This window comes from Sander lucioperca, chromosome 11 (genome assembly GCF_008315115.2).
Source record: "Sander lucioperca isolate FBNREF2018 chromosome 11, SLUC_FBN_1.2, whole genome shotgun sequence".
Lineage (NCBI taxonomy): Eukaryota > Metazoa > Chordata > Actinopteri > Perciformes > Percidae > Sander > Sander lucioperca.
The window spans coordinates 37,854,045-37,876,074 of record NC_050183.1 but is presented as its reverse complement, the minus strand read 5'-3'; the positions used below and the strand labels follow the sequence as shown (position 1 = coordinate 37,876,074).

At 40.9% G+C, this 22,030-nt stretch overlaps 1 protein-coding gene across 2 annotated transcripts; it reads left to right on the top strand.

The window, feature by feature from the left end:
- The first annotated feature begins 1,304 nt into the window (after nucleotides 1-1,304).
- On the top strand, nucleotides 1,305-18,689 carry atp8b3 (ATPase phospholipid transporting 8B3). Of its 2 annotated transcripts, none has more exons than XM_031318416.2 (30): nucleotides 1,305-1,418; nucleotides 3,492-3,602; nucleotides 3,948-4,037; nucleotides 4,312-4,376; nucleotides 4,555-4,646; nucleotides 4,785-4,898; nucleotides 5,621-5,719; nucleotides 6,389-6,450; nucleotides 7,514-7,586; nucleotides 7,889-7,959; nucleotides 8,678-8,769; nucleotides 8,904-9,062; nucleotides 10,069-10,157; nucleotides 10,241-10,434; nucleotides 10,560-10,768; nucleotides 11,905-11,936; nucleotides 12,179-12,335; nucleotides 12,723-12,911; nucleotides 13,055-13,167; nucleotides 14,162-14,329; nucleotides 14,505-14,616; nucleotides 14,734-14,809; nucleotides 14,883-15,006; nucleotides 15,716-15,902; nucleotides 16,031-16,254; nucleotides 16,352-16,435; nucleotides 16,565-16,789; nucleotides 17,116-17,254; nucleotides 17,526-17,656; nucleotides 18,138-18,689. In XM_031318416.2, exons 4-30 carry the CDS (start codon nucleotides 4,352-4,354, stop codon nucleotides 18,378-18,380), a joined length of 3,483 nt encoding a protein of 1,160 aa, XP_031174276.1. In that variant the 5' UTR covers nucleotides 1,305-1,418; nucleotides 3,492-3,602; nucleotides 3,948-4,037; nucleotides 4,312-4,351; the 3' UTR covers nucleotides 18,381-18,689. The 2 variants fall into 2 exon arrangements, with proteins under 2 accessions (XP_031174276.1, XP_035863412.1); XM_036007519.1 differs by having other exon boundaries at nucleotides 3,492-3,735.
- The last annotated feature ends 3,341 nt before the right edge of the window (nucleotides 18,690-22,030 follow it).

Sequence of the window (22,030 nt, the reverse complement as noted above, 5' to 3'; positions counted from 1 at the left end):
TCCTCACAAACAAACACACACTCCTACCTAAACCCTACCGTGTTCTACTTTCATTCAAGCAGCTGTAAATTGAAACTCCACTTCAATGGAAATACTACTGCTTTGCTTTGGCTTTATCTTAACCTATTTCACATCTGTTTGTATGTCATGTCAAACCATATTTATTTTACAACCCTTTTAAAAGTTATTTGTGCGAGTTGTCGGGGTCTGCTGGCCTGATTCCTGCTCCTTAACTCAAGGCTGAGCAGTTAACCACTTTCTACAGGAAGTTGAGTTGAGGGTATCACCTCCTCGTAGTCAGCTACAGTGTGACATTTGCACAATGCCACTCTTAAACATCTAAAGTAGAAGGCCCCTGAGAAATAGGAGCATTTAGAAGCTTCCCACAGCCCAGGGCTTTCTCACACCCACTGTAGTGAAGCCATGGGTGGTCTGAGGGTCATGCAGTGCTGTGATCCTGCGAGATACAGACTAAGTCGAGAACAAACTGTGTGGAAACCTGGTCTGTATTTTTAACTGTGTGATAAATTGCAGCGAGATAATGATGTGTCTGTTATGGGGTGGGTCTTGCAAACTGTGGTTTTCATTGTCGAGTTTGTATAAAGTGATAATTATGATGCAGTTAGAAGAGACATTTCGCTGTGCTCGTTAATGCTTAGTTACTTATTGGTTAATGCAGAGGGCATTGCGGTCTTTAAGTCATTTCAGGTTTAGCAGTTTGATCATATTTCCATTTTGTAATGAACACAACATGAGGAAGTTAAACTTGTTATCTCATCCTGTGTTTTTCTCACTGGCTGCTGATGCTGCATCAATTGGTCAGTTCCTAGAATGTAAAACGTGTAGAAATAAACAAGAAGTGTTAGTAATCTTGACAGCTGGCCCGTAAAGGGGCATGAGTAATGTACGATTATCACTTGTAATGTTACTACCTCTAGTAGGGTTAAACAAAGAGTATCTTTGCATTGTCCTACCATAATCTGCGCCGTCTAACATATAGCTTATATTAATTTCCTTTTTAGCTATACGTGTCTCAGATATAACATACACATTTAATGTGAAGGATAAGTTCATATTTTTTCAAGTCTTTCTCAAAACATTACTTACATATCCATATGTACATTAATAATAGCGTGTTGATTTCTGTAGTCCTGTCCCTGTCCATACTGGCTATGAAGCGATCCCTTCCTAATTTGATTCCAAAGGACGTGATAGGGGGACAAAATCTACAGTCCGTGTTGGAAGATACCCACTTGATTTAGCTAACTCGGACTGCTGAAGCCTCATATAACTTTAGAATGTATTTTTGCACAGAATGAGGATTGTGGATTTGGTCCCCGATGTCTTACATTTGAATCATGTTCGGAAGGGATCTCTTTACTGCCAGGATGAACAATTAGAGCGACGACTGTACAAATGTGAGTATTGTTCTACAACAGACTTGCAAATGTGAACCTGTTAGTTAAGGGGTTTATTGATCTTCCAGATTTTTGCTTTAAGATTTCATTCTTAACGTAATATTTGGCTTGTTTTTATTATCACTTGAATTAGATTTTTTTTAACCATCTTTTCAAATGTCGACTATAATTTGTAGAGTAATACATAAATCTTTGATATAGCTTGCACCTCTCTCTCTCTTCAGATTGCAGAATAGAACTTTGCCAAGAACCCACAGGTCCTAAGAGACTATTCTCCTGTGTGCTTATGGTTGTGAGGTTTGGCAGCAGTGATGGGCAACGGTTAAACTGTGGTGGAAAAGCCTGGCCTATTGACTGTTATTGTTTGTGGAGGCCCATGAGCACTCATGTCACATCATCGGCACATCACCTTAACCACTCTGCTGCACAGTATTTTTACAGCCCAGCTGTAAAAATAGATAGCACAGATCGCCCTAGATATGCACAAGCAGTCACATACACACACATATAAGAAGTAAGATACACACACCTTCAGGTGTTGAAATGTGGCATTTGTGGGGACAACCTCACTTACATAGGGAAGAGAAATGAGACAGAGATATGAAACCACAAATAGTACATTTAACTGACATTGAGCATATACATTGACTGATCTGCCATATTGTTCAGAGGTTCCATTGTTGTCAAAATCACCCTTTTTTGACCTTCATCTGATGGTTAAACTGCAGTGGGTGCTTACCTCCACCAGGTGGCATTAGATTCACAAAGAAGACAGAAAGGTTCACTACAGTCCTTACATAAATAATGCATGGCTTGACTTTTATCTAAAGATGAAGATTAGTTTGAATAAAATCAGCCATGTGAAAATGACGTATATGTTCTTTAGTGTTTACTTAACTGATTGCTTCTGTAAGTACCTTTTGAACTGAATACAAGTACTTAAAAACAGTTCTTTTTTGTAATCTGAAAGTATATAACTATATAATTTATCACGAGAGGCCAAGCCACACTTTATTCTTAGTAGTGTGGTTTTTTTTGTTTGTTTTTTTACATACAGAGCAAATTAAATTGCAAATATGACCTAGGCCAGTTATGTATAAAATAACATTTGTGAGTGTTTTTTGAAGCACACTTTTAATTACACTGTAGGTCAGGTTATTTGCTTATTCCAAAGACAACCATTCAACCACTGTCACAGTTTAGCAAACATCGTCATGCCAATGGTCTTCAACTTTTTTAGACTGAGGACCCTTTAGCTGAAAGAGAGATGGAGCTGGGACCCCCTACTAATATTGTATAAAATTGATTTGCAAATTAGACTGTGCCTACAATAACGTGGGTGGCCTAAAGCCTTTACACATACCTTTTTATGGTGCATACAATACTAACGTATTAAAATATATATGCAATACAATATACACTCATATTTATACATCATCTGTTAATGTTAAACATATATGTAGCACAGTGAATCCTTAAGTTTAACTGTGGGTGGCTACCTTACCTACAGACCAGTATAATCACTGTTGTGTAAATAAAATCAAATCAAAAATAGGTTGATTTCTCTTTGCTATTAATATGTTGGGCCCATGTTTAAGTATATTGTCAGACATATCTTACCTTTTGGATTTTGGATGGTGAGAGAGATTTTGTGAGAAAAGGACAAACAAAAAACATTGAATGAGAACTGGTGTTGTTTTACTGCTTTTACATTCCTGTAAACCAATACTCCCACTGAAGCAACATTACCTTACTGTTGCAAAGACTTTCTGTGACACTGAAGTTATTCAGGTTAGATAGATAGATAGATAGATAGATAGATAGCACTTTATTGTCCGTGTACACGGAAATTTGTCTTTATACAATACAAGTTTGAAAAGATTCACGTATGTCACAAATCTCAGTTTGTGGTAGATAATACACAATACAACTATTTTTTTTATAGTGTAATAGCTGCAGAGAATGACGTAAAGAAAATGTATTCTTTAATTTTTTTTTTTTAATTTTTGATTTTATTTGCTTATACTCCACTGGCCTTAATGCCCCTCCTCCATTTCTCTTCCTCTCCTCAAGTAAGGTGCACAGGGAGGACAGTCAGTGATACCGGAGCCTTCACCTGGGAGCAAGGGGAAGGCGCGGCCTGGAGCATACAGTACAGAGGAAAGAGAGGGATGAGTGAAACAAGTGTGTGTTATGAAAAACAGCTGCAGAATGGTTATGAAAACAACCACGTGAATGTAAATGGTCAGTGTAGTTTTGCGATTGATGGCTGCAGTTGCTATACAATGCCCATGGAAAGTACTGGCTAACAATGCAGGTGAGTTGTGTGGGCTATTTATATTCTGCTGCTTATGATTCATTTCAACAACTATTAACAGCTTGACAAACAGGATTCATTAATAGTAATATGCCATTTAATCACCTCTTAGACTTTATTTATTTGTAATTTCTTAGCAACATGTAAAATATAGCGTGACTGTCATCAATTACAGTTCTTGTGCTGATTTATCTCCACGTTAATCCTTGCAGGTTTGATCCAGATGGTTGGATCTGAGCAGCCTCGGTTCTCTCTACAGCAGGATTGCTCATCCAGATTCCAGCAGAGATTTAGCCAGAAGAGTGGGTACATTTCTGAGTATTTCATCACATGGAAAACAAGCCTGGAATGGCTTTTAATTCACCTTAGTAACATTTTGTTTATGTAATCAAGTAGTTAGTCAGGCATGGGTAAGGTTTGTAGAGCTACAACTGGCAAGAGGGTCGGTTTAGATCAGCATCAGTGATTTATAACCTTCTTTTTGTTGTTCCATGGGAACGCAGTGTAATGAGTTACAAGGCTATTAACTGCGAGGGACACATGCAGCCATTTTACTCTGTCGTCTCCTTCGTATAGCACAACCCAGGTCTACAAACGTCTGAGTCTCCTCTGCATTATGGCCAAGGAAAGTGTTGAATCTGGTATGTCTCTTTTGATCTCCATCCTTAACGGTTAACAGCAGTGCACTACATATGCTTGAATATTAATACACCTTAACAAACCCACATCCATCTGTTGTCTGCTGATGTAAAGGATGCATTAAATCATCGTGTAAACGGTCTCTGAGAACTAAGAGTCAACCTAACGTGTTTCTGACAGGCCTCACATGGGAGGTGAGGGCAAACAGCCGCCACTACCACAAACAAAAACAGAAGAAATCCTTTCTGTGTTTCCGCTGGGGGCAATACGCAGTGAGTCAGTCATGCATGTGCTTCTTTCCCCCACACGGTAACCTAACACCTGTTGGCATGCTGATGCATTGAGGAACAGGTTAATGTGCTAATACACGTCTCCATTGTGCTTGTCTCTCGCTCTCTGTCTGTTGCCAGGACAATGCGGTCCACAGCCACAAGTACTCCCCCCTGACTTTCCTGCCGCTGACACTGTTTGAACAGTTCCAGCGAGTGGCAAATCTCTACTTTCTCCTTATTATGGTGTTGCAGGTCAGATGAAAACGCTGGCTGAGTTCCAAATCTCATACTTTTTATTTTTACTTTTAGTACATACTGCCGCTGCCCTTACAAAGTATGTACTGTTGCATGCAATATGCATACAATTGGGACATACTGCTTCTTCATAACATTGTGCTTTGAACTTTGACCCTTTTGCTTATATATATGCTGTGCAAAGAATTGTGAGTCAGAATAGCCAGAAAAGTACGCTGGCTTGCATACTGCAAATTGCGACTGGATAGAGTAGAACATCCTGGTATTTGGGGCATACTGCATTTTACATACATTTGAGACATACTAAATATTTTTCTAGCATACTATATAGTATGTTAGTATGGATATTGGAACGCAAGATCTGTTCTGTCTCTAATGCTTTGACTCTAAAAAATATAAAATAAAAAATCGGTGTGGAATCCTACCTGTGACCATTTGCTCCGTGTCGCCCCCCCTCCCCCCCCCCCTTTCCAGTCTATATGTACTGTGTAATAAAAATGTATTTAAAAAAGCCTAAAAATAATCTTTAAATAACAAAAACTCATCTTCAGTAACAGTTAATTTACTAGCTTTTTCCAAAGCTTTTTACTGTTTACTCAAGTTTTTTTTAGCATAGTTATTATCACTTATGGAAGCACTTTGTGTGTGCGTATGATTTATACAGTATGTGTGACTTCCATTTCCTTCTGTGTGTATCCTTGCCTGTGTGTGGTTTCCAGTGTGTCCCGGTCATCTCAGCCATACCTTGGTACATCTCCTTCATCCCGCTGCTCATCATACTCTCTGTGAGAGGGATAAAAGACCTTGCCAACGACATGGTGAGACCGCCATTCACTCCGTAGTTCCCCCCCCCACACACACACACACACACTCCCCCTCTCTCTCTCACCCTGGGGGAGTCTGGGAGGGGGAATATCCCTCAGCGATGAATCCACCCGCTCACACACAAATGCATGATCTTAAACACAAATATACGACCGGCCTCAAGCATGCATTTATACACTTTGCACTTAAGAATGTACGCACTCGTCTCTCTCCTTCATTGTCCGCATTGACTCCTTGTCCTCTCCTCATTGACAAAACCAGTCATCCCAGTAGCATTAATTTTCTCTCCTATCATTAAAGCTTTTCCTTTTAAATGCAGGCGTGATGTTTTGCATGGAGAATTCTCTGGTTAAGTGCATCACTGAGTTACGGTCGTTAACAGCTCTGGGTGAAACGCTTGCTTGACCCCTCTCTATTGACTAATCATTTAGTGGTGGGTGTAAATCTCCCAGCTGGTGTCACTGTAGAGCCCCATAATGGCGTTTCTCCTTTCTCCTTTCTCCTGTTCAACCTTTCATGGCCACCCTCACTCCCTCTCACACGCTCCCTGTCCATCACTCTTTTTCTCCATCCATGTCACGCTTCTCAGTCTATCTCTTTCTCTTCTCTCACTCTCTTTTTGCGTCCGTCTCTCTCTCTCCTCCTCTCTATCTCTGGTCCAGGCCAGGAGACACAGTGACTCCAAGATTAACTCCCAACCCTGTGACGTACTCGTCTCTCAGAGGTAAGGATTATTCTCTCAGGACTTCCAGTTTCAAACGGCCCTCTAATGAAGCTCTAATGAAGTGTGAATGAGTGAATCTCTAGATGGTCCCTTTGTGCATTAGAGCAGGGCAAAAACATTTGCCACACCTATTGGAAGACATGAACTATGACCAGCCTCTTCATGACATCTTTTCTAGATACTTGGGCCTCAGTCTGTTTTCTATGGCCGTTACACTCCAGATGATATGCTTTCCCTTGTGGACTAAGAGACGACTTAAAAAAAGAATTTGTACACTTCCCTCGAAAGTGTGGTAACGGCTTAAGAACTGCAATAAAGAGCAATGTTTGTTTTTTCAACAGATATCATTTTAGTTAACATTAACATGATTTAGGTCATCATAATGATATCATAATCATAATTCAAAATGAAGGCCTGCTTTTGTTTTTTTGATGAGAACACCTCTCACAACATTAGAAAACAATAATTTAGATGTAGTTGTTGTGTAGTGTTTAAAGCTAAAGTGCGTTTTTCTAAGTAATGACAACAAAACTGTCGGCGTGTCCACATGATACAAGCCTTCCATGACCACGCGCCCCCCACCCTCCTCCACACAGTTGCTAGTAGCCAAGGAGGACACAGAGGATTTAAAGAACATGATGGACTCTTCAGAAGAGGTGAGAAAGTCACTGGACGCCACAATCTTCTGAATATAGCCATACTGACAAATACAGAGAGAGTTGTGTGGAGCTGATGGTCTTAATTAGCTCATTAACTCATTTAGCAATGGCTTGAATGTAACGGACATTCATTAATATCAAAAAGTTACGCACTAAAGCTTTAAAGGCAATCATTTTGGGTAAGGGTATTTTGAAATTTGATAGTGGATTTTGTTTACATTTGTGCCTTTTAATATGAAATCTACTAAAACATTACTTTTGAAAAACTAAAGTGTTGTATTTGTATAAATGGTAGTGTTGCATATTTAGGAGATTTGTGACCAGCAAATCATAGACAATTCCAGCATATGAAAGCCATTGATTATTTTTTTTTCCCTCATTTGCCCACTCCTCATTGGTCTCAGTTTCAGCAGAGCACAGTGGAAGGATCTGTGTGTGGGAGATGTGCTGCGAATCCACAAAGACCAAGTCATCCCTGTGAGATTTTCAATTTATAAAACACTGCAATTAACAGCAATATAGAAAACAAAGTGTCTCAGTAATCACTGTTTCGCAAGTAGAATAAGATTGCATGAATTACTTGCTGCGCTATAAGCTACCCTATAGGTAGCATATTTAAGTATTTTCTTAAAGTGGAAAATTCCAGCATAGCAGCTGCTAAAGGTTTAATCTCAATTATAGTATATAGTATTTATATAATAGTATTTATTTCTCTATTTGTATTCCCAACTAACTTTTTACTTAGCCCTCTCTCTTTTATTTTCTCTCTTTCCTCCCAGGCTGACCTTCTCCTCCTGTGTAGCTCCGAACCTCACAGTCTGTGTTATGTGGAGACAGCAGATATCGACGGGTAAGAAACTGTTATCCCATTCTGATGCCTCATTCTGTTGAAAATTCAAAAAATCATTTATGTCATCAATTAATAATCATCATATGCATGTTTGTATGTATCAACGTTATGTTAATTATACCAGTAGTATATTAAAATAAGTAAAAACAATTGGGTTCTACAACATAAAATAAACGTAAAGAATAGTATAAATAATAGCACGGACAAAGAGTTAAAAGGTGTTAAGATGCGATTTTAAAGGTGATATTGATTTTAGAGGCCCAATATTTTCACACTCCTGTTGCCATGGGGTCTTGACTACAAAAACTTGGTCACCTTTTAAAGGTCTAAGATAATTTCTGCACTCTGGGACAACCTGAGGGGCCTGCCTGCACATCTGAGGCTTTGTGGGGGCTCATAGAAGGGTAAAATATGTAAGACATTTGGGTCAGATACAGTGTAAAATCAGTGAAAGAATAGTATCAGTTTAAAACCAGTTAGAACCAGTTTGAGAGGTGAAAGTGCCTTGTGGTTTATTGCAGAGTAAAGACCTTTTAATGAGTCTGTATGATCAAATGAATATGCTCATTCTGATTCTCAACTGAATAAATAATATTGCATAATTCTCTTTACTGTGTACCAACTGCATACTGCCTTGTCTTCTCATCATTATTTCTGATGAATGGATCAACTGTTTAGTGTTAATATAACTTGAAAGTGTGGTGGTTTCTTCATACAGAGAGACTAACCTCAAGTTCAGGCAGGCGCCCAGTGCTGCACACAATGAGCTGACCTGTCAGCCCTCAGAGGAGACGCTTGCTGCCTTTGATGGTGAATAAATGTTTTTTTTTTTTTTTTTAATTAAAAATGCAAATTCAGATGTTCTCATTCTAAAGTAGAGCAAAAGTAAACATTTTACAGAATTACATACTTGTTCTAAGTAAGAGCAACCTTTTATTTTACAGGTGTTGTGCTCTGTGAGGAGCCCAACAATCGCCTTTACACCTTCAGAGGCCAGCTGCACTGGAGAGGAGAGTGTCTTCTGCTGGACAACGAGCACATCCTCCTGAGGGGAACAGTCCTACGTAACACAGAGTTTGCCTACGGCTTGGCCATATACACTGGTACATGTCGCAGAATTTTTTCAATTTAGAAAATGGGATGTTAGTGAGGGGGACGTTTTTGTTCAGCAAATGAGTACTAGCCACCGCCAAACTGATTTATTAAGTCTGAAAATTACACTATGGCAAGCAGAGTGAAGAGAAGACCTGATATATGACACAATGCCCCATAAAAGTGTATGATAACAGAGATAAAACTATTCTAAAATGTTTTTGTGTCCAAGCCACGTATCCTCATTTCACCTTCTACTGTGGCCTCCACTTGTTTCAATGACACATTTTATCATGTGGAATACATTATGCTGCTAATTATGGACAGTATTTAACTCTTGCAGCTGTGTCTTAAATGTGGGTCTGTTAACGTCTGGCAGATTACAGGCTCCTCCTGTCTTTTAAGTGATCATTGATCGGATATTACTGCACCAGGCAGAGGTGTCATGGATCTTGCTGCTATGACCCTTTCAGTTCTGGTAAAGCAGATCAATAGATCAAATTCTTCCAGAGATGAGTTTTATACCATTCATCAGACTGTCTACTGGTGTGACCCCAGTTCAGCCTGATTATAACTCTTAACCTTCACACACACATTTGACACAGCCTACTTTAAATTATGATCAAGGTTGACATATTGTTGTTGTAAGACTAAGTTGGAATCAGTTTGAAGATATGGCAAACCTTCTCAGTATGTGTCAATTTTACACATGCAGCTCCGCGTCTTTCAGCAGTCTGAGAGATTGAGACAACATCACTGGAAAACAGTGATGTAAAATAATGTGATACTTTATTGATCCCTGCAAGGGAAATTCTCTCTTCCCACTGACCTCTCGGCAGCACGGTCAAACACCCTCGGAACTGGTAGGGATTCAGCATCTTGCTCAAGGGCACGTCAGCAGATGCTTACTGACACAAGGAACTTTCACTTCACCCTCTGGCTGCAGGATGGTCTCCCAACTCACTTTGGCCAGGCCGCCGGAGCGATAGCATCTAATAGTTGTCTGCTCTGTACCAGGCGCAGACACCAAGATCCTGAGGAACTGCGGGAAACTGAGAGTGAAGAGGACTCAAACGGAAAAAGTTTTCAACAAAGTGGTGATCGGGGTGAGTGGGTAAAGGGCAGGTGGATGACAAGCATGAGACAACTTGTGGTGTTATTCCAAACTGTGTGTGTTTGGATCTCTTAGATCGTCCTGTCCGTGTTGCTGGCAGCTCTGCTCCTTGCCATTGGCGCTGGCCTGTTTTCGAGTTGGGTCATGAGCCGTACAGGGGTTCCATATGCTCTGGTGGTTAACAGCAATCCGGTCTACACTGGGTTTCTCGTCTTCTGGAGCTACATTATCCTGCTCAGCCCGGCCATGCCCATTGCTCTCTACATCTCGTAAGTTTCATCTACAATACCGCACTTATTTGATGGTAGGCAGGATGGTTGAAATACACCTTGTTTTATACTGGTGTGTGTGTGTGTGTGTGTGTGTGTGTGTGTGTGTGTGTGTGTGTCCACAGGTTTGAGGTGATCCACACGGTCCACAGCCTGTTTATTGGCTGGGATATGGAGATGTATTGGCAGCAGGCAGACAGACCGGCCCAGGCCAGAAATACCTCACTGAATGAGGAGCTGGGCCAAGTGGGATACCTGCTGAGTGACAAAACTGGGACACTAACCCAGAACCGTCTGCTCTTCAGACAGTGCTGCATAGCTGGGGAGATCTATGGTAAAAAAAATAAACTGAAACCATCTAATAAATATCTATATTTTACTATATCTATACATCTAATGATATTTTAATTGTCCTTCTTAGAAGAAAACAACAACCCAATGCTAGCACTTATACTTATTAGAAAACAAACTATCTTTATCTGCCCTCACGCTACACAACCAGCACAAAATTCAAATTCCAGCCCCTCACAGGCTTTTGAACAACCTAACCCTCTGCCCAGTTTTTTTTCCCCGTTTTTTTTATTTTACCTCAGCATCCACTTTGAACAGGATGCACATCATATTATGAATTCATCATGTTCTCAAAATGCATCTTTACAGGACTTTACGAAACTTTAATTGTCATCAGGAAGTAGTCATGTTGATCATAAAGTTAAGACAAATAATGGAATTCTTTCTCTTCCTATTTTGTAAAAATCTTCATATTTAAAAACTCCTTTAATATGCCATTATTAATCAGGTGACCTTGCAAAAAATCCTGAAAAATGGGGGAAGGAGTTAAAAAAAGGACAGAGGTTGTCCACTCCATCAGTATATGAAATTGAGTCGATTCATTGTGACTATAAAGTAAACATGTGACGGCACTAACTAATGTCCCTTTTTCAGGATGACACAATAGTGAGACACTTTCATATTTGTGTTTCGTCAAGACCGTCCAACAATCCAGTCTGTCTAAAAAATATGTGCAGCTGCAAGATTGCATCCGTCTAATTAACACAGTGATTTACTTCCTTAAATATACATTTAGGTAACAGAGTTTGATATTGATCATAGTGCCAAGTTTCCTCGCTGGCTCACAGTGGAGCAAAGATCCCTCTGGGGCAATGACTTCCTCAAGAGAGGGACAACAGGAGCCACTTAACATGCTCATATCCAAAAGGCCCGGCGCCATCTACTAAATATTTAACACCGGCTCTGCCCACTGAAGACAAACATGTCATTGAAACCTTGTCAGAATCACATCAACCATATGTCATATGTCTGAGCCACTTCCTGCTTCAGACCACATGTCTGTTTTCTTTTTCTCTTTTTCTTTTTCTTTTTCTTGTGAATATTCTAATCATGTACTTTATCTCCAGTTCCAATGCTTTTTGCAAGTCATTAAATTAAATAATTTCTCAACTTTCATAGGTGATCCGTCAGTCAGGGCAGAGGAGACAGAGGTATTATATAACTATTCTCAAATCTGCATCTTTGAACTGTAGTTTGTTTTCTTCATTGTATATTACCAACCTAATTCAAAGCTATTATTTATCCTTCCTTAATAGTAAATCTTTTCTTGTCGATGTGCCTGTTTTTAAGTCGTTTCTGCTGCTATCAGCATGACACTCTTATTCACATAAGCCACAGTTGCAACACTCTACAATGTCAGTGCACAGTAACATTTTTCCCTGTACGTGTGCAGCCCATGGACTTAAGCTGGAATCCGTTCTCCCGCGGGGGTCTGTTCATGTCGGCTCCGAGCCTGGTAGAGAAGCTCAGAGGACAGCAGTGTCCATTCAGCAGACAGTTCCTCCGAGCGCTGTCTTTATGTCACACCGTCATGGCAGAGTGGAAAGAAGGTTGTGTTTGTGTGAGAGTATCCACTTTTTGGGGGATTCAGATCAAAGTAGTTCAGTTCTCACCCTCTATCTGAGAAAAGTCTTGAAGCTTAGACAACACTGGTTTATTATTTCATGAAATCTCAGTGTGATTCATGTTTCCACTGTGTTTTGTATTACACTGATTGACCTGATGAGGGTGCTACAATGGAGAAAGTCAAATAACCCGTATATGTACATTCAGACACTATTTGTCTAATGTTGACAAAACTTGAAAGGATGATGCTATTTATATTTTATATTTATATTATATTTTCCAACCCCTATATCACTGGTGTGACCTGATACAATAGTTCCTGGAAGACGGCATGTTTACATCCCTCTTGTGTGTTGACTTCATTCCTCCAGAGGCTCCAGTGTACCAAGCTGCGTCCCCAGATGAGGAAGCTCTTGTTGGTGCAGCTAGGGAGCTGGGCTGGGTCTTTCTCTCTAGGACAAGAGACTTTATTATTGTTTCCGAGCTGGGTGTCATTCGCCAATATCAGCTGCTTGCACTGCTGGACTTTACCAGCAAGAGAAGACGCATGTCTGTACTGGGTGAGAGTAGCCCTCTAAATAGAAACTATCAACACATCTTACAATCTCTTGTTATCGTTTATAATTGCATAAATGCTAGGTTATCCCATGTCAACTTCTTTTCTGAATAAATTATCCATACGTTTTTTTTTTCTCTCTCTCAGTGCGGGAGCCGGAGGGTGGTTTAAAGCTGTACTGTAAAGGGGCAGACATAGTGATCCTGGACAGACTGCAGAAGGACTGTCTATATCAGGAAAGGACTGAAAGAGCCCTGGAGGTGAAGTAAAGTTTCTACTGAACCATAAGTGTGTGCTGTTATTCAGCCTATTATTTTATATTACACTTGGTATCTTTTAGGTTCCATTTCAGTATTCAGTAGTTGACAATTTCAAAAAGTTCACCATCTTAGCTTAGTGTGTTAGCATGCCAACCTTTGATAGTTTGTTTATAACGCAAACAGTTGAGATTGATGGGATTGTCGTTAGTTTTGCAGGTATTTCATTAGAAACCGACAAATTGGACACATTTTCCTGATGGTGGCGCCACATGAATCAAAGTTATTAGAATTCATCCTCAGGGGGACAATGCTGTGCTACATTTCAAGAAAATCCATCAAGACATTTCACTCCAAACTCAAATTAAATACGCTAGATGAAAGTCAGGGTGTCACCAAACTCATCAGTATTCATCCTCTGTGCACCGTGAATATTTCTAACAAATTCAATGGCAAACCATCCAATATTTGTCAAGATTGTTCACTTAAAGCCCAACATGTCATCCTCATGGTGCTAGAGGGAGGATTACCAAAGACGATAGAATGAATCCTCTGGGGAGCATGAACGTCTGAACAAAACGTCATGGCAATTCATCCAATAGTTGTTAATGGGCCAGCTGACAGACCAGCATTGCCATCCCTACTGCCACAAAGGTTTTGCTCCATTAATAGTAATCAGTCATAGCCTTTGTCTTGATTATTTGTATGTACTCAACTTACAATATCTTCCATCATTGTTATCAATTGTCTGATTATCAAAGCTTGTGCACATTGTATTGAGCATCTCAGAGTAGTTAAAAGTTCTTGATCAATGATCAATAGAGTTTTTAGGGAAAGAATCAGTCCAGCAATTATCCTGTTGAGATAGTTGAGGCATATCTGCCAAGACCGAAGTGTTAATGTCATGTTTCCTTTGTCAATTCTTCAATTGTGCCTGAATGATCACTCCTTAAATAATGTGCAGCCTATAATAATGTGTTAACTTATCTTCTGTCAGTTATTTGCCCAGGCCTGTCTGAGGACGTTGTGTGTTGCGGTTCGATCTGTTCCTGAGGCATCATGGGAGCAGTGGAGTAAAACATTGGCCCAGTCTGCTGCCATGGCGACCTGTGACCGTGACGCACTGCTGGAAAAGCTATATGATCAGATGGAGAGAGAGCTGCAGGTGGGCTCTTCCACAATGTCATTTTTACATGTTTATTGCCAGTCCTCAAAGTTGCACAAAGTTGTTTTTTAAGAAAACAGAATCCTTGTTGACTTTGCTACATCCTTTTTTCATGTTAAAAATCCAATATCCATCAGGAATGCTAAAAACTAATTTTAACTTTCTTGTTTTGTAGTTTTTAGGGGTGACAGCGATAGAGGACCGGCTTCAAGAGGGCGTTCCTGAGACCATTGCTCTGCTTCAACAGGCTGGGGTTAAAGTATGGGTCCTTACTGGGGACAAAACAGGTATTGGACATACTGTAGCAGAAGCACCACTTTGAATGCTGTGCTGTAGCTACATGTCACTGTTGTTTGTCTTTTCCTCTCTGTCTTTCCTTCTCCCCTCTTTCTTCATTCTTGTAGAGACTGCAGTGAATATTGGATATTCTTGCAAGCTACTGGATCCTGATACCAGATTACTGGAATGGCAGGAGCTAAGGTAAGTTATGATAAAAATACACAAACACACACACTCACACCACTCATTGATCTTTGTATGTTTGCCCCTGCAGACAGATACTCCAGTCCCCAGACCCAGCGGTCAGTTTCTTCAAGGCCAGACAGTCAGAGCTGTGGGCTGTAGACAAGCAGGCGGCTGGAGCAAAGACTGCTGTGGTCCTCACTGGACCTGAGCTGGTAAACACTGGACACACACGAAATGGGATGCTCGTATAGTTTTTAAATGGACAAATAGCTGTCGTCATGACTCTGTGTCATCAAACACAGTGTTTACGTCAGAGAATGGGGCAGGACAGTGGATACTCAAGGCTCTGCCACTGTTTACATTGTACATGTGCATTGGTCATAAAGTATCATTTTTAGGACATGAATCAGTTTTTCCTTAAAGCTGCAAGACTTGATTTGGGGAAGCCAGCTGTAAACACAACACTGACATTAGTTGATATGGCAAACTGGTTAGTAAACAGTTGCATATTTAGACATCTAGTTGATAGGGAGCCACATTAGCATTCAGTTTGAGTCAAGTTTGTGCCTACCTGATGATGATGATGATGATTTAGCTCTGCTTTTTGTCTCTACCTACTTCTGAGAAAAATGTCTGCCAAAACAACAAGCTTAAACACTCCATAGAGGGGAACTGCAGAGTCGGGTGGCTAATTGTCTGTGGATATTGCACAGAGTCATCCAAATCATTGTTACTATAAAAATATTGATTATTGCAGCTTTAAAAAATATATACTGGTAGAACTAAAATGCCTTAAAACTAGATTTATTCTATGAGATGTCAACGCTGTAAACCAAGACTATCTGAAACCCAAAAGCAACGGTAGGGATGTTTTATACAAATATAACCTAAACTGAGCTGTTTGATGGTGTTGTTCTCCAGGCAGAGTTTGACCAGAGACCAGAATGGGGGGCCACGTTCATGAGCCTGGCAGAACAGTGTCAGTCTGTGCTATGCTGTCGTGTAACGCCTGGACAGAAGGCTGACATTGTCACGTTGGTCAGGAAACACACCAGCTCAGTCACCATGTCCATCGGGGACGGTGCCAATGATGTAAACATGATCAAGAGTAAGTCAGATTAAATTAAAAGCTGACAGAGAAAATGTATGTTTGTATCAGAATTCTCTGCTTTCATGTTGTACCATTTTGTTCCTCCTCTCCCTGTGTCATTTCTTACTGTTCCCTACCAACACCAGCGGCTCATGTTGGTGTGGGACTAGCAGGAGTGGAGGGTGGTCAGGCAGTGCAGACGGCGGACTTTGCATTGTCCCAGTTCAGATTCCTGCAGAGGCTGCTGCTGGTCCATGGGCGCTGGTCCTACAGGCGCATTTCCCTCTTCTTGCGCTACTTCCTGTTTAAGACCTGTAGCTTTGCTCTTGTTCACATATGGTTTGGATTCTTCAATGGCTTCAGTGCTCAGGTGAGACATACCGTACATACAGTAGATGAGACCACATAATGAACTCATGGAGAGGAAACATCCTGCATTTATTCTGCCATCTATTTCTCCCCTGCAGTCTCTGTATGAGACATGGTTCATCGCTCTCTACACTGTCCTCTACACAGCGGCCCCGATTATGTGTGTGGCCTTCTTTGAACAGGTGACACAGTTGAAGAGATGGATGTTTTTATGAATTAAAAAAATCCTATTTTGATATTATATTATTGATATTATTTGACATATTTAAGTTCTAAATTATAATAGTTCATCCTGTGTGTTTGTGTTGTAGGACGTGAATGCAGACAGCAGCCTGAAATGGCCAGAGCTGTACAAGTCTGGACCGAGACATGAGCTCTCCAGCCCTCTCATGCTGTTCTTATCACTCCTGTACGCTGTCTACTCATCGCTTGTTCTCTTCTTCATCCCGTTTGGAGTCTATTACAACACAGACTACGACCTCCAGACCATGGCAGTCACTGTAGCCATGGCAGCCACGTTCACTGCCACCGTTGAGGTCAGGATCGCACTTTTCATAGATGCAAGTGAACCAAAGAAACTTGTAATCCAAATTAAAAAAATAACTATTGAACGACAGTCATAATGTGACGTTATTGCATCTTATGCAATGAACACATGTAACATTCAAAAATGTGTTTTGTAATTTAGAAATCATGAATCATGTGAAGTAATTCAACATCCCAGCATGATTTGGTAATCTGAACAGTAAATACAGCTGTGGTAGCCAATGAATTAATCAGAAGGCCAGTTGGCAGAAGGCTGTATGTCCATATGTACCCTTCTCCTCTGATTGCAGTGTGTGTGTGTGTGTTCTTCTTTCAGATCATGCTACTGACCAGATACTGGACGAAGTTCAATGTAGCATTTGTGTGTGTCTCTGTGGTGTTTTTCTTCATCTGTAGCAGGATCACCCAAAGCACCCGCCTATTTGAGAGATCACCCAGCGACTATTTCTTTATCGGTACACTTCTGCTCATATCGGCGCAGGGCGCCTACTCTATCCGTTTCTGTCACTTGAGTGTTTCTGCTCCTGGCTGTGGTCATTTTAACATCCATTACTGCAGAAACCGCTGGACTTGATTCACATGGAGACAAATAATTTCAAATGAATTGTCAACAAAAACATACAGCCAAACACGAAAACAAGAAGAAATGTCCATTTTAATGATTATCTAATGTTGATCTAATGATCGGTCATCATGTTTGATTGCTCTGTGTGTGCTTTTCATCAGGTGCGTCTGAAAGGGCCTTTATCGATCCGCTTGTGTGGCTCACAGCTCTGCTCACCACCTGGATGGCTATTCTGCCCTCAGTGACCGCCCTTGCTATCAATGTCATCCTCACCATGCATGACAAACACAAGGTGAGACGTCTGTATGAAAAAGGAAAAAACTGGAACACTAAACATTTTGCGGTCACCTGGATGTTAATAAAAACATTATCCATTCATTGGTGGGACAACACAGCAGGTTAGCCCCTGTACATCCATTTCAGCCTTTTCCCCAAACTGTTGAAGACAGTTCCTTTCAGTTACGTAATATATTTTCTAGTATTTTTCTCAGTGATAATTCTCCAGTCGTGTGCATCCTACTGAGTTCTGACAGGAACATGTGCTCACTGCTGTTGGCATGTTCAAAAAATATTGACTTGAGGAAAAACTTGATATGATACTGAGTTTGGTTGCCATTTTATGTTATTTTGGAGCTGTAAGAAGGCTGAGCTTTTGTACCTTGTCTGAGTGAGTTTTTTTCCCATTCACCAAGTTATGGAGGTTTCATTCCTATAGAAAAATAAAAGCATAAACAGTTGTAATGGTCACTGATGCTTACCTGGCTGTGATTTAGGTCCATAGTGCGTCCCTTCAGCCAGTGGAGCTGAGGTCAAAGTTGAGAAGGGGAACGTCACTTCGCCGCTCCTCTTACGCCCTCTCTCAGGGAGCCGGGCCTGGACGCCTCATCACTTCAGGGACCTGCATCCGCAGCACAGTGCCGACGGTGGATGAGAAGGTGACTGAAAGTAAAAACGCCACTGACTCACATGTCCAAATTCACATGAAGGACAATAGCCATGTAACAAATGGCACATGAATAATGATAATGATAAATTTAAGGTTTTAATATGAGAAAATATTTGATTATATAGATTGCTACTGCAACATAGAATTGAAAAGATTTGCGTGTTTGTACCTAAAACATGTTTTTGCGGGCAGTTCTTAGTAGAGTCTGCACTCATCTTTTGTATAGCTACCATTTTCACACAATAAAGTACATCATATGATATACAAAATACAATATGTACTATAAATCTTGTTTATTGTCTTTACATGGACTACTTACCTCCACATGAATATCACTGATTTGTTGTTTGAGACTGTTGTGGTAAAAATCTAATTTCCATCTGCTGGGGTCGCCGGGGATTTCCTTTTGAAGATCAAACCAAACACAATAAACCGACAGCACTGCTTTGTTTTACAATTGTTTTTATTTGTTAATTTATTTCAAAACACGCAATTTTACCCATATTATCCTTTTAAGTTTTTATTTTTCTGTAACAGTTATTACTCAGATTTTTTTCCTTCACAAAAGTCTCAACAAGAGTGAAACTAAAAGTCCTGCACAGGCTCTCCGGCTTCTGCAGTGGGAGGAGGGAAAAGAGGCTCTCTGACCAGACGTCATTGTTTCTGTGTGGGTGGAAGTGTGTGTGGGATTTTACACCATGGTATGTTTATGTATGTATATACAGTATGTATGTAGGTGTGTTTTAAGTGCAATAGGAGGAATGTCCACATGGCGTAGAGCAGCCCAGAGAGCTGAACATTGTCTTCTAGGTTTGGTAGCCAGATTGTCATACCTCTGATTTCATCTTTGGTTTCCGCAAACACTCTCAAAAGGCAGACTCACCCTCTCCAGCATGTGCCTGTGTCTGTTTGTGTGTCTGTCTGTCCGAGTGCAATATAAGCCACCGTCTCCAGACGACTTTGTAAACTTAGGTAAGTACAATGTAAGTGTCTTTGCATTGATTGTGGCCCTTCCTTGGCGCTGGGGGACAAAGACAGTCGAACATTGTAGAGCAATGGAGCCATGAGCGGGGAGGGTCAGCTTGCAAACATCAACATGGACTCCATTTTGATGTCAATGGCAGTTTGGGGCATTCATGTAAAGCTGTATGACATCAGTCGGGTGAAACATGGGGCGCTGTAGTGCTCTCCTCTCCCCAGCCACTCTCTACTGTATACTGAGTGACTGGGGATTCTCCAGCCACTCTGGGCTCAGGGGAGAAGGGGGGGAAATGGGGAAAAGGTTGTGGAGGTCAAAGTGTGAGCGGGAGTGTTGTAATGTTGAGGGGGGGGTTGTACACTCTGACCCAGCAGCAACGATTAAGATTGGGGGGGTCAGGTGTTTGCATAGTTCTCTGTGCAAAAGCCACCAACCGGAGCCATTTTTATTCCTCGCGGCTGGTTACATCATCATTAGATTAGCAAGAAATTGTGGTGGGTGATGGGAAATATGGTCTTTGCACTAAGCTCTTGTTCTCTACTCCTGCAGTGCACTACATTGTGGCAGTAGGGGTGCAGGAGGGTGACAGGTGACAGGGGATGAGGAGGGAGTGAATTTAAAATGAGATTTGGTTCGGAGTGTTTTGGAGAGTCATGTCGAGCTTGAACACTGATGGGATGGAAGATGGATGTTTTGGAGAGTGGTGGGGTGATGGGGTAGTCGTTTGGCAGTCGGGCACTACAGCTCGTCACAATTCTGAGAGCCTCTTTTCCCTTGATTTTGTTCTTCCGTCCTCCCCTTCCGCCTCCCCACTGGCCTGCCCTCTCTCTACCTTTTTTTCTTGTTTTGAAACTGATTGTCTTCTACCATCACAAAGACACTTGGTTCTGATTGATTAACAGGTAACAGAAGAGGGAGAGCACAGTGTGACTGGGGGTGTCTACATCAGTCCCATTGGCAACATTCGATCCCACAGTGAAATGACACACACACATGCTGTTTGACAGTAAATGCTGACGACATTTCGGGGTTGGATTATCAGTTGCCAAATGGTACTGCGGTTGGTTGGTCGGTCAGTCAATAAGAAATGGTTTTCAAATTTTCGCATGACAAATATTGCAACCCATAGTAAAGGAACATAAAAAAGAAACACTTTGTCTTCCACATAGGTACAAATGAACACACATTCACATATTGAAGAAAAGCATGTAGACAGACATACAGGTATATTCAAGGCCGCTCGGGCCTGTGTGTGTCCCTCTGATTAACTCCAAGTAAACAGCCCGTCTTTGGAAAAGCAAGACACACATTTCAGGACCCGAGTGAGGACCACAAGCTGAGGAATGAAGATTGAATGCTATTGATTGGGAGGAGAGGAGTTTGACCTCCCCCAGCACACACTGCCCCCTACTGTCTGGATTTATATACATCAAAGAAACATGGGGAAAAGGGAAGGGTTGCAACAACACATGCACACAACCAGTGAATCCAACAGTGACGGAAATTCTAAAAACAAGGACCCCTCCAACGCCTAAAACCCAAATCCTCCCACCCTTTTTTGTTGTTTTGATAACCAAAATAACCCCCACCCCTTCTCCCCCCAATCCCAAGTCTTTCCATCCTCCTCTCCCCACAAAATCACAGGTCATTCCTGTTGGTTTCTATACAGTTATACAATATCCATGCACAAAAGAAAAAAGCGCACCTTCTTTTCAATAGGAGGTGCTGGTTTTTAATATTCTAAGAACATCAGGAGCACTTGAACACACCCAGGAACCTTCAAAAGTAACTGTGAAATTGTTTTTTTTTTTCAGAGAAAAGACAACTTAAAGGCAGACGAAAGCTCACAATGGTTAAAAGGTTATAACTCCTTTGGTTTAACATCAAATTTTTGGTTAAGAATTCAGCCCAAATCATATTTTTGTCATTCCTTTCTTTTTGTTGTTGTTATTTTCCTTTAAACGTACCCGCCTTGGACAGAGCTTTGAACTAAACATCTGAAGTGAGTAGCTCTTGCCCCTCTCTCTCTATTCCAGCCTTCTCTTCTGTCTCTTCTTTTCTCATGTAACCCTTCACAGAAACATTCACAATGTCTTTTCCTTTATGAAAACAGTAAGTACATGCCGTAGCAAAAACAAACAAGAGAACGTACGAGAAAAATGAGCAAACAAATAAAAGGAATTTAACAGTATAAAGCTTCAAGTCACAAGTTCCAAAACTAACTATCATAGTATCATAGTTTCATAATCATTGTTATCATTAGCAGTATTATTTTCAGTCTAAATTACATAAAGTTTACATGAAAGGTTTTTGAGGTATTTCAGAATTAATTGTCAACACACGCCTACCGGGTCTTAGCACTAGCCAGGGGGAGAGGTCGACTGGACAGACAAGGTGGAGGGAGGAGAGAATTTGTCTATAAACTGTCAGTGAGCTTTCCACACTTTTCTAGTGCAGACTCTGTGCTTGCACGCAGTGGAGAGATAGAGAGACAACAAGTGGCAAGATTTTACAACTACAGCCCTGCGAGCGCTTAGAGACCTCTGCCATTGTACCCCCCTCTTTCTCTGTTACACAAAAATATCTCTGATGCGAGAGAGGTAAAGTGGCTGAGAGTCTAAGCACACCGGGCACAGAAAGAAATAAAAACATAAAGGCTGTGAGCTACTAGAAGATCAACGATACAGTAAGAAAGACTCTGACAGATTAAGGAGTAACATATAATTTTGTTGCAAATAAAT

What these genes read in the sequence shown, in the direction of transcription:
- atp8b3 (XM_031318416.2), top strand. Translation starts at nt 4,352, where the DNA reads ATGGCCAAGGAAAGTGTTGAATCTG. An exon ending in GACGCTTGCTGCCTTTGATG is followed by an intron (nt 8,770 to 8,903) that starts GTGAATAAATGT and finishes TTTATTTTACAG; the next exon opens with GTGTTGTGCTCTGTGAGGAG. An exon ending in AAGACGCATGTCTGTACTGG is followed by an intron (nt 12,912 to 13,054) that starts GTGAGAGTAGCC and finishes TCTCTCTCTCAG; the next exon opens with TGCGGGAGCCGGAGGGTGGT.